Below are 13395 nucleotides of genomic sequence, written 5' to 3'. Positions count from 1 at the left end.
GCTGGATTAGACGGTAGAGGTAAGATTAAGATTCAGGAGCAGAACATTATGTCAACCACAAGGTGGTCCCACTTAATCTCCATGTTGGTTTTGACTTCTAATTCACTACATCGAGTGGTTTTAACCAAAACTGAAACTGCCTGGGCTTGTCTCGAGTTTTCCAAAAGTCTTTCCTCTCCTCTCCTCTCCTGTTCTTTCCTCTCCTCTAGTTGTTCTTCGGTGATTAGTTTCACCCTGAAGCACCTTCTAAACATGTGGACAAAACGGAAGAATAGTTTTTACAGGTTTCTGTTTGATAGCCATGGATAATCACGCTCCTGCTTAATGGCTGTTCCTACTGATTAAGAGAATGAAAAAAGCAGGGGAACAGAAAAGGTTCCTGGAAGACGAATGATTCTTTCTGACTGGTATGCTTTTGATGTGACAGTTCCGAGATGTGCAAAGCCGCAGACTGCAGGAAACACAATAGGGATGGCAGTAACTCGTCAAGGTGTAACCACGTCTGTTTAGATAGGTGGCCATCTGATCTGATCTGTTTTTGCCCACTTTGATGCTTATAAATTATTTCCCACTTTTGTTTATTCAGCCCACTCCTCTTGTCACAGATATTATGTCCCTGGGGCGGCTGTTACTTCTGAAGTTTGTTTTTTTTTTGTCCTGGGGCGGCTGTTACTTCTGAAGTTGCTTGTTTTTTTAAACACAGAGTCTTGGAAAACAAAATGAAAGCACCTAAATTGGAGAGCGCTGCTGATTATGGAAAAATCATAATCATGATTATCCTGGTCAATATTGAAATCATGATTATGGGATGTCTTCTCTTATTGACTCTGGAACAAATTACATTCATTGCATGTAATGTAACATGTAATGTAAAAAGTAAACAAAAACAGTTGGACCACAAACATATTTGCTCACATTTTACTGCACTGCCATAACATAATGAGATTTCTTATACAGTACATGTATTCATTTTTTAAATTTTTTTTGGCAAACTACATTTAATAAATTCCACTCTGTAACTCAATCCAACAACATGCAACCTCGGTTCATTATAGACCTGTGCAAACAGAAAACATACCAAGTAAATGCTAGCATACAGTTGAGTACAAAGTGCATTGTGGGGTCATTAGGTATACTGTACTCTGTATACTTACAGAGTACAATATGACGAAATATTTGTTATCATGCTGTACTCTGTATACTTACAATATGACGAAATATTTGTTATCATTGTTTTTTTATGCGACTGTTTGGAGTCAAAATTGAAATCAGCAAAGGTTGCTGTTTATCCTCCAAGACTGGCTTTGATTTCATGTGAGACTCTGTGATGCTTGTGACAAACACCTGTCTGTGTGTCTTCTTCAGTTACTTTGGTAACTGTAGCCTTCAGCCAGGAGCAGATGTCATTAGGTGCAGCCCACCTGAATGGAATTCAAATGACCAGGACTAAGAGCGTGGATTTGTGCTGATGATGTGAGACTACTTGAGGCTATCCAGGATGAGGGCACATGTGGTTTTTTTTTTTTCTTAAAATGAAGTGCCATCAACAACAACTTGATGATTTTTTTGGCAAAGCTACCAAAAGAAGAATGAAATGGTCCCCGTGGGCTACATTAGTGCAGGCTTTTTTTGGACATTCTTGTCTCTGCTCTCACTAAAGAAACGGAAACTGGTGAAAGAAAATTAGATTTCCTGTGTATCTCTTTATTATTGCTTCTTGGACGTCTGTCTGGGACTCTGAAAAAGAAATTAGTCTGTACTACATAATGCATTATTCCACATCTGTCTTATTCTCCCTGTTTTATGTCCCCCAAACGTTGACACTGGTAATTTAAAGGTTCATTAAGGATCTGGCATTGACGAGTTCCCTAAACGTTTACAGTGATGTATTATTTTTCATAAGCAAACAATACTTGCTTCATTGTCATCTATGCCAACAACATGTTCTTATTTGCCGTCATGTCACTGCTCTCCTCTGCCGTCATTTTGTTCAGAGTGGAGACATCGGACTTACTTTCCATTGCGTACGTGCAGTTCTGTATGAACGCAGGTCTCCGAAACCCTGCCTCCTGTTGTCACAGCAGTTGCTGTGCCCACCAAGTTAATCCCCTCAGCTGCGGATGAACGGGTCGACGAGCAAGTGTACATCACCTGAGACTACAGTTAGCAGTTTTCCTAAGTCTGCTGGCATTCCTTCACGGCCGGTACCTCGTGTTCCCTCCCTCAATCGCTCTTCTCCGCTATCATTCATGTAAATTTAAAGCTCTGCACAGAGTGTTCTAGTTACCACCAAGCCTGTCTGCTCCCGCTTCTCAGACAATAACAAGGGCAGGAGACAGCTGTGATGTGTTCAGCCATTAAATGAAGTGCGGAATGTAGATGGAAGATTCTTCTTCCTGGTTCCGTCAAATGTTTTGTTCCTACCACTATTTTCAGGGGGCTCTCTAACACATATCACATTGTGCACATAATGAACATAGAGAAAAAAATCAAAAGGTGCTGCTTGAATACTTTGAGCATGAAGAGAGTAATAGACTGTCCTCGCTGTAAAGATTTTTTATTTTTCTTGGAGACCTAATGTCCTATTATTAACATTTATATCCTCTATATGCCACAGTTTGATCTTTCATCACTCTGTTCTTCTTGATACCTTCCTTTTTTCAGTTGCCAGAGGCAGTTCCATTGCCCACACCTCTCTGAGGGTTGTCAGCTTCCTTCCTTTCTCACGGAGCAACAGACATAAATTCTATCATGTGTCTTTGGTCTGCTTGGGGATAAAAGTTCACTCTGTTGGCTCTGTTTGCTGCTGCTAATGACCTGCATTGACATTACTTTGATTTGTTCTTATTATCTAAATAATACAAAATGGTTTTTATGACTCTTCCTTAGCAAAGGAACACAGTTGCATCTACTTTTTGGTTTTCCGGCTTTCTGGTTGTGCTTTCTATAATATGTTATGTGAGTACTGAGGTGTCAGTGAAGGGCAACAGCTGTAGATGTTGGTTCTCATAAGCTGAAATGGAAATTTGACCTAAAGTTCTTCTACTTTGAACCTTCTTTCCTTTGTCTTTGTTTTTTTCTTTAGTTTTCTTTCATAGAAAACATGATTTGAATTGAACTATATGCACATTGAAAGCATATGTTCTGCTTTCTGTTGGATGAGCAGGCACAGCCGTCTGTCAGCACCTCTGACAGAGTTGAGGGAGATGGAAGCAATGCTTTACTGTCCAGCCGTACTGACCAAAAAACAACTACAGTCCGTCAGCGTATATGGTTTACAAAAGACTCACAAACACACATTACAAAGAGTAAGACCAACAACTGTAGTGTTTCCTTAAAAAAAAAAAGAGAAAGGTTTGTGTGAAGGGGGGCCAGAGCTCTGATAGTTTCCAAATAAATGGAAGATTACTCCTTCAAATGGCACATTGACCCAAACTGAGCTTACTGCCAAAATAAATATTTAAAGTCTAGATGAAAATGATTATTGAAACTCCACTTCTTTTGCTGTAGTCGTTCAGAGGTGGATGCCAATTTAACCTGAACAGATCATGCTGTTGTAGCACACACTTACCATTAGCAAGTTACGCTAATGTTAGCTCGGATATATCTGTTTACAATTTTTTAAAACTCGCAGTTAGAATCTCACCTACGGTGCTCTTTGATCTCACCGCAACATTTTGAACTTGTCTCAGTTTTGTTTACGTCTTATCCTTTATTAAATTATGTGAGGGCATTTGAGGTGGTGCATTTCTTCCTGATTGCTCCCTCTGCCATGATTATCTTAATAATATCCTGTGGTGAATGATGCGCCATTACTCCGAAATCATGTTTTGTTTGCATGTTTGAAATTAGAAAGGAGAACATCTGTGATGCTTTACCTGATGTGCGTGATCCAGCGCAGTTTTAAAATTGTGTAGGATTTTTGAACTCCTGTAGCCTGAACCTGGCTTTGAGGACAACGTTCTGATTATTCTTTTGCAGTGCAGGCAGAATCCTAAAGCTATAGACGCCAGACTCACACGAGAAATAGTTGATTGGCGAGGACATTAAAATTATAAATAATGAGACGGTGGCTTTTTGAAGGAATGTTTGTTAAAAACAAAGACCATGGAAATAAAATGTTATGTAATTTAAAAGAACTAACTTTACTAACCCCTCTTTTAACAAAGTCTTTTTCAGATTGCTTGAAAAAGCAGCTCAGACTTGGGGCAGTTCTCACTATTGTAACGTTAATGAGGGTGAGTTCCTGAATAAAGGTGTGGCTTGTTGTTTTATTAGGTGAGGTACAATAGGCCGTTAGTTACTACACCCATCAAAGGTCAATTAGTAAAACTGTTTACTAGACAATTTAGGAGACCGATATCCACTAGTAGATGGTTGAATAATTGAAAATAGAATGGTTTTGTTTATCGGTTTTTCGAGGTTTATTGTAATGAATCCCAACCTTAGCTGAGGGACAGGGAGTCTGGTAGTCTGACTTGGGCTTTGATCAGCTCAATGCTGACTTTTTCATTGACTTCTTTATTTTTCCCAGCAACAGAGCTTCAGTAAAATGTGTTTTTATCATTTGTTTGATAATATGAAATAATCATAAATAGTGCTATCAACCAAAAAATATACCCTTAGTTCTACTTTGCATCAGATCAGAAGTTTTGTTTCTCCTTAACTGGAATTGTAATTCTCACCAGAGGATGTTAGATTACATTTGTGAGTCTTGCAACCGTAAATGCAACTGTAAAAAAACAAAAACACAAAACAGTTTTTAGTTTTATTTCTAAAACCACTACCAACTTTTTTTATAATTTCTCTGACATTATTTGAGGCTATAGTTAAGGCAATCCAAAGGGATTGCAAAATTTAAACATTTTATACCTATGTTTTATTCCTTTAAGACTTCAGGTACCAGAGTACCTACAGGAAACTTGACAAACATGGGAAGAATATGAAAGTCCATACAGAAAGACCAGGAATTGAACCAGAGATTCACAGTAGGACAAGTGACGATCACAGCAGTCACTGGGCTGGGACAGGGTTCAACCCTGGACAGTTGTGTCAGTCTACGATCAATAGATAAGAATTTATCATTGGCATCTGTTTTCTAGATTCTCTCCAACCTAAAAAATTGCAACACCCTCTACTTTATACTGTATATCCTAACTAGACTCAACTTTAATCAGTTTTTGGGTGATTTATACTTCTTTTCTCTGATTTTTTTTTTCATCAGTGTTGTTTAGGTGCTTCTCTGAAAGATAAGACAGACAGACACCAACACAAAACTCAATCTAGATTTGCCAAAAATGTGATACTAAATAAAGAGGTCTCCTTGTTTCGGGCTCACTTTTCTTTTAGTCCCTCCATCAAATATGACAGGAAGCTGGCAGGACCACTCACTGGGCGTTACATCTGGTTACCAGGCAGTAGCTCAACAAAACATGGCCTTGCACCACATCATTAATATTTTCTCTTATCACAAAAGCAAGAAGAGGAAAGTCAGGGAGAATAAGATATGGTCAGATAGTTCTGTGAGACATTTTTTGCCCAAGGCCAAATCTCTTTTCCAGGTCTTTCTAGTCTCTCATTTTCAATTACTAAGAAGTAAAAACCAAAAAAGGTGTGACTGAGTGTTCCTCAAAACTTTTTCATTTCCACTGAAAGAAAAATCCTTTGTCCAGACATGAAGATGCAGGAGGTTAATGAGACATAACAGGACTTGAACAAAGCCCAGACAGCTGAAAGCTCTTTAACAACAAGTAATTAGTCAGCAGCGGACTACAGAGACGTCAAATGATCTGCTTTGGTGCATTTCTTAGAGAATATGCAGGTAAAATACTGAAGTTGAAGGCTCCGTTTTGTTTTGAACATTCTGTTGTTTTAAGTAGATACTTCAAAATGGTGCAGATAAAGATTCTTCATTTTAGATCTGATCTTTGAGCATTTCATTCTTGTTAGCATTGTAACCAACTGATTATTTTTGCAGCTGGAATGATGAACAAAAGCAAAAGTAATTATGTAATTATGGCCATGGAAATGCACCCACTGAAAAGTCAGTTCTCTAATTTTGGTGTTGCGTCACCACGTTTTCCAGCCGATGGCTTCGATTTTCAGTAGTTATTAAAATGCTCCACAGCACAGAAAATAATTGTAAGGTTCCAACGTCATAAAATTTCAGAATGACGCAAATCTTTCTTTTGTTTACGTCAACATTTTTATTTAATATTTATGTAATTAGCAATATACGTCAAAACACATCATGCAACCATTAAAACTACCATCAAAATTACCTCTCAGCTCCATACCCACCTGTCACACACTAGCCTTTATAAATAGTTCCAGTCAGGTTTCCGCCCTCTTCACAACTTATTTACTGAAATTAACTAACGATTTCCTTGCAGCTGAATCTGTTTTTTTATCCTTCCTCTTCCTGCTATATCCGAAAACGGCTATATATTAAAGTAAAGTCACTAGATGGCAGCATTGCAGCTCATGTAATCAATCCCCTACTCAGTGGTTTGTACAGACAGAGTTTACCAGGCCTATATCGGTATCGGTTGATATCGAAATTGGAATTTAATTGTTTGGACAATATTGCATATCGGTTGCAACAAAAAGTGAATATGGGACATCCTTAAACATAACCCATTCAGCCTGCTTCCATCTCCTTAACACCAACTGCCCTTTTGCCCCTCTCTCACTTCTCTACACATGATGACAATGACAATAACAATAACGATAATATCATCATTGTTATCGGTGTTTGGTAAAAATTAAATTTGATTTTTTTTTAAAGTAAGAATTAAATTATTTTAGCAATGTTCTAGCTGGCATTGAGGAAACAAAATAATATTATCTGATCAACCACTCTTTGAGACTGAAACAGCACACCCAGACTTTGGCACTTCCCAAAAAAACAACCAAAAAACTGCACATACACACAAACCCAGACACTCAACAACACAAAACACAAAGGCTTAGTAACAGAAGTAATTTTGTCCACCCACCTTGTCTGTCATCCTAGCTTTTCAAGCCAGGGGCGTATACTTCATTGTGCACATGCTCATACACTACAATCTCACGTGGATTTTAATGCGATGGAAACAGTGTTCAGCCTAAAGGCTTTGTGGTTGCCTAGCTGCCCACCCACTCACCTGCATCCACCCAACTTTACCTGTTTCGATGGTTCGAACCAAAATAGATGTGGAAGTTATTACATTATCGTCGGGCAGCGCGCACGTTGTCCTGATCGGTTGTTCATACTTGCAGAACAGTCAATAAGGGTGGCTCAATCAAGGTTGCTTGGATTTGTGTTAACCTGCCACGGTGCCCACTCATGTAGTACACAATTGCAAAAGTGAACAACATTGGGGTCAGGACCTCTGTAATCTGCGGAAAACATCTTTTGTTTCCAGCTCATTTTGCATGCCATGCAGATGCAAAATAAAACCACCCAGGAATGAGTGCTGTTTATGAAATGATGAGTGAGTGAAAAGGGAAGGGCATTTACATACGGCTGTAATTGAGTTTCCTGAGACTCCTGGAGTTGGATTTGTTGTTCATCAAGTTCTGCTTAGTTCTGCACTTGAGCTTTTAAACCTCAGTCTCAGTAGTGTTGCACACATGCACAACAGTAAGTTAATAAGTCAACACTTTCTCTTTGACCTTTTTGAAATATGCTCTTCAATATGAAACTGCATCAAAAGATTGCCAGACTGTAAAGTTCCCTCCTAGGGTGAAATCTTAACAATGTTTAAGACTTACTTTCTCGTTTTCTTACTTTCTCTATTGTTTTTCTTTTTTCTTTTTTTTAACTTGTACTATATCTTGACCTGCAACCCTCTCTGTTTATTTTCTTCATCAGCTCTTGGAGTACATTGGCAAAGGAAAGAGCATCATGGACGTGGGTTTGGCTCAGGCCCGCCAGCCACTGACCACCCGCTGTCACTATTATGAAGTGGAGATCGTTGATGCTGGCGAGAAGTGCTATATTGCGCTTGGTTTGGCAAGAAGGGTAAGCTTTCTAATAACATTTGACAACTTCACGAGCACGTCATCACTTCTTTTTCTCCACTTGGCTTCTTTCCTTATGTATTTTTCCGTTCAGTCATTTATTCATATAGTCATATAGTCTAGCTCAGTAGGCCCGAGGGCTAATATGTGCATAAATAAGGTCTCTTTTTCAACTTGGTTTTTGTCTCCCTGGCTTCGTGGTAAAATGAAATTCTGACAAATGTTGACTGGAGAAAAGAGACGGATAACTCCTCTTACACCATGGATTTGTGGCACTGAGTTAAGCAGAAGTACTGCTCAAAACAAACCCTCTAAACAACAACAAACACTCTATCTGTGGTTTACCATATTTTTTTTAATATAAAATAACTAGGGTACAAAAGAATATTTCCATTTAGACTATTGTCAGACGTTCTCCAGCAAATCTTAAAAGGGTTTCATTGGGCCTGAGGTCTGGAATATGCATTGGCCAATTCATTTGTGAAAATGATGACTAAAGATTACTCATGTTCGTTGAACCTACCAGAGCGTTCAGCTCTTTGGGTTCTGGCAATGTCGTCTTGGAATATGTCCCTGTCATCACGGGGGGAAAAAACACTAATGGTAAAACCTGGTTGTTTAACATATTGAGTCGTCAGCATATTCTAATTTTAGAGACTATAGTGGTGCTAAACATAGACCTGGCCATTTAATCAAACCCAGTATTGAAATACTAGACATGATGGAGGCACCATTTCATTCACTCTGCGGTGCCATTCATCCTGGACCAGTGCAGTCCAGGAGTGGAACTGGACTTTCACACCATCCGACCGTTTCAGTTTGTTGAGCCCAGTCTTGGTGCTGTTTAAGGGAACTTCAGAATGTTTTTGTGCCCAGTTTGGAGCAGGTAATCTTGACTAGAGATTCTTACTCATGGTGTGACTTTCCTTGTTAAATGCAGCCTAAAAAAAGGTCTTTCCTATTATCCAACAGCTCAGCCATTCGTTTTGGATCTAATAGTCTGCTTTGGGTATATGAAACATTTCCAAGAGGAAAATACAATTAGAGAAATTTTAACACCTCTAATTTGAGCCCTCATTTCTTTTTCCAAAGAATGCACATACGGTTCCCATTTCAGCTTTAGCACTCCAGCACAGTGAGTGGCTATTACCATGTTGATCTACTTTAAAGAGTAAAAGAGACTGACCTGTAGATGTTTTGGAACGCGCTGAAGATAGATGCCAAGGATGTACCGAGGTCGGCATTTCAATACACCACTCCATATTTGGTGTAAGATGAAACCCACCAGCATTGTTGTACAATTATTTTGGTCTTTTGTACTTTATAAGTTAGAGCAGGGTAAGACCATGTAAAAATTATAATTATACCTGTGGCTTATTCTCTTATGTAACTTCTCATATGATAGTTGAGATAAGTGTTTTATTATTTTTAATTCAGGGTAAAACATTTTGCAATCCTGAACAGGATGAAGTAGTAGAAGATGAGTGTCATCCATCTGCAGCTGCTGGTGAAGTCAAGTAAACAAAAGAATATCTTCCATTAGGACAGTACTTCTCAAATAGTTGGGACGGGCCCCCCTGGGGGTCGGGTTGGGCGTGAAAACATTTCTGTCCCTATGACAGAAAATGTTTGAGAACCACTGCATTAGGACGATAAAGGTCCTAGTTCAAAGAAAAGTGTGATAAACCTTTACTTAAATTCAAGCTCGAATAGACGTTATGTGTGACTAACATCTCGGAAACCGATGGGCTCCTGTTGTGTCCATTAAAAATCATCCCTTGTCGGATTTTTGTAGAACATTTTGACGTACTTTAAACCATGATTACCAAAACAGCCACATCAAGCTTTCTAGCACTGAAGCACAATCTGTGCACCTCATCCAAAAAAGGCCTCTTCAGAAACAGCCCAGTGTCCAGTGTTTTAACTGCTTTGGATGTCATATTGAGGGTTATTACATAATGAATTTACTGTGGCCTCTCTGCAACTGCTACGGATGGAAAAAATACTAGAGGAGACACGGATGTTCTTTCGAAGAACTGCAAGTAGTAAATAAGATGATGAAATCATCAGGAAAACATTTATTGATGTTATAAATCGTGTGAGACGCACCTCATTGGGAGTTAGACCCCGAGGCTAGTGGAACACATCTGGTCTTATTTCACAGGCGATCAGTTTGCCTTATATCAGACTTGCAGTAAGAACATCAGGATACACAGAAAACCATGGAGAGTCAGAGTAAGAAATACATTTAGAAACTAGAAGATATCATTATAATAGAATGAAGAGTTTAATAAGAAAAAAGATTAGAGGCCAGAATCACTGCCTGCATGTCTATTTACTGAAAGTCCACACAGTTAAACAGACACAGATGGTGCTCCCATGGGTGAGAAAGAAACTAAGTGGTGATAACTCCAGTCATATTACCTCCTCGGAGTTCTTCTGTCCTTGCTTTTTGCTCCAGCCCTTTTCTCCCTGCATCTGGCTTTCATTATAAAGATATTAAGCTGCAGTCCAGGAGAGGTGATAAAGCACCACACCAATTGAAGGCTTTAGTTAATGACTGTTTACTCAACAGCAGTTGCAGAAGTTTGCAAGCAGGCCTGAATATAAACACAGGTTCATTTATTAATACTCTGCCCGCTGCAAGATTATTTTACATGTGACCCGAGCCTTAAACCATTCATCAGAAGCCAATGAGCCCATCAGGGCTTCTGTGGTATTACACCCAATTTTGGTCCAAAATGTTAGACACTTGAAACTTAATGAAAACAAATGTTGTTTCTAAATTCTTGGTTTCTAAAAGGACAGTTTGTCCTTATATACGTGAAAAGATTTCAACCTGGATGAGTGCTTCTGCTTTCTTTCTGAAGTGACCTATGTCCACATACCTGATAATGGCCATAACGTAACCACGATGCTGTAGATTTTCACTTGCCACACTCCTTTGTTACCACTTTTGGGCTGCAGTGAGACTGTTAGCAAAGTAAACAGAGTGAGTGGTAGTTCAAGCACTCGCAAACAAAATATTTCAAACACTTGGACTCTGCTTGGCTCACTAATACTAAACAAATGGAATCAGAACAAGGCCAAATATGCTTTTACTTTTGAAGAATCCGTAGACCACTTGGGTGTAATGTGCCTCTGTAATTATAAGCTAAGTAGCTATTTACTTTAAGGATTTAGGTTAATAACAGACAAATTGAATAGAAAGTTGAACTACTAGACGGATTAAAAAAAAAAAACATTGACAGGTTTCTGACGAAAATGCTGGGAAATTTTTTTGAATGGTTTTATCTAGTGCAAACGTGTGTTGTTTTCGATTTGTTATATCAAATTTCCTTTGACCCCTATTATTCCTTTGTCACTTCTCTGAAGATAAGATACTTCATGAATGTAGAGCACGCATGAGCTTTTAAGTCAGATGACTTTTTATCAAGTACACGCACCGTTTGCTAAACAAAGGAAGATCTAACCTCTGTAATGAAGTGGAAAAGTTGGAAGCTGGATAAATAGAGGATGACGTTAGATTACTCAGAAAAAAAAACAGGGTACAAACAAGCATGAAATGTCCTGAACCTACCCATTGTTACCCAGCAGAACCTTTACAACAAAGAAAGATATGTTCAGAAGTCCGTAGACTAGCAGAAGAGACATGAAGCAGCAGGACTTAAAAGGTATATAGTAAATCTGTGGCTGTCTTGTTGAATCTACGTATTACCAGCTGTGTTTGCAGTAACATATGGTTTGTCCCAATGTCCGTCATATGTGATTAATGGACTGGATCTTTCTCCTCTAATGTACATATAAACAGTAATAAAACTCATGTAGACAAACGCAGACAGAATGCATTTACACACAAATACAGGAATGCAAGTGCACCAGAGATTGTGATGTTTCCAGGGTGTTTCCTCTGTCCTTGTTTGCCCCAGGATCATGCACTCGGCTTAACTGTTCCTGCTGTGATGAAGCAGACCGACCAACCCTTTCTTTTACCGTTACTCTTTAGAATCGGTGCACTCCGAGAGGTCAGCTTGCTGTTAGAAAAAAGAAAAAGAAAGGTCACTGGGCCAGAGGCACTGAGGTAGAGGCCGCAAACTTTGCTCTTATTGCTAAAATGTACAATTCAAGATACAGGTACACGTACATGTCATGTGAATGTGGCAGGAGAAACTAGATATTGTTAAAACACCAGATCTTTGTTTTAATGGTGTGATGTGCCACATATGTAAATAGTTGACGTATGGACTACAGTCAGGCCACATGTACATGCAACTTCTCTGTCTCATAAGTTGATATCACCATTACCCATATTGGTATCGGTTGATATCGAAATCAGAAATTAAGTGTTTGGGCTATATCGGCAAAAAGTTACCATTGGACGTCCTTACCAAATAGTTCTTTGGCCAATTTGTTGTTTAATACCAGCTGGGTCGAGTGCGCATTTTGATTGAAAATATCTGAGACGCAAAAAAAATACAGCAGTGCAACTGGGGTCACCTTTAATTGCAGCTATGAAATGTTGTCAGCGAGAGAACACACTTTGCATCATATCAGTTTCATCCGTTTGTATGGAGCGAACACTAGACCGACTTGCCCGAACACATACCCATAAATGAGCTGTTGTTTTCCTCTCAGCAGTCAGATCATCAGCTAATGTCAGACGGTTGCTGTTATCGTGTGGGGAGCGAAAGGTTTTAGCCTGATGACACAAGGTTAGACAAACAGACCTGCATTAGCTGCCTGCCGTCTCTGCCCAACCCCTATAGGTGAGGTTGTGTGGGCACGTACAAACAGAAACCACTCTACTTTCCCTCCTTACAAACTGTACCTTTAGTACACATACTGTACATGCGGACACACACGCACACACGCCCATACAACAGCGTGAAAAGGTTTATTTTTAGACAGCTTTGTGATATCCCAGATTGATCTGGGTTTTAGATGATGGGTATCTGCTTCGACACGGTTTTCCTCCCTGCCCGCACCTTTCCCCTCGGTGTTCCCTCAGACTTGTTTACTCTGCCACAGTGTGGAAATGCAGGCTGCTCTGATGACACCACTGTGGCACCTGGCAATCTGATATTGCAGTTCCTTTTGCTCCGCCGTGCCGTGGACACGTCATTGTTGTTGCGAGAAGCGGCTAGTGTTTCACCGGCACGATATTGACTACGTTTGAACAGTGAAAGGACCGGCACATAACGCACCGTGGTCTCCAACCAAACCTACTTCATCTTGATAAAATTGAAGGTGTGAATTAGTGGCGCCACCGCTAAAAAATCACAGCAGCTGTTTTACTTTCCAAACCACAAGGGCCTGGCATGTTTCTTTTATCAAGGTAAAACTGTTCCAAGTTCTACAGAACCAATCTTATTGGGATCTTATTTTTTAAGA

At 39.4% G+C, this 13395-nt stretch overlaps 1 protein-coding gene across 1 annotated transcript in view; it reads left to right on the top strand.

The window, feature by feature from the left end:
• Nucleotides 1-13395, top strand: part of spryd3 (SPRY domain containing 3) — a 36106-nt gene that overhangs the window by 9716 nt on the left and 12995 nt on the right. Inside the window, exon 7 of the mRNA XM_008319002.3 lies at nucleotides 7856-8005. Coding sequence (XP_008317224.1) covers nucleotides 7856-8005 — 150 coding nt within the window. The remainder of the gene's footprint in view (nucleotides 1-7855; nucleotides 8006-13395) is intronic.

This window comes from Cynoglossus semilaevis, chromosome 10 (genome assembly GCF_000523025.1).
Source record: "Cynoglossus semilaevis isolate Cse_v1.0 chromosome 10, Cse_v1.0, whole genome shotgun sequence".
NCBI classification, from domain to species: Eukaryota; Metazoa; Chordata; class Actinopteri; order Pleuronectiformes; family Cynoglossidae; genus Cynoglossus; species Cynoglossus semilaevis.
This window is presented reverse-complemented; position numbering and strand designations above follow the sequence as displayed.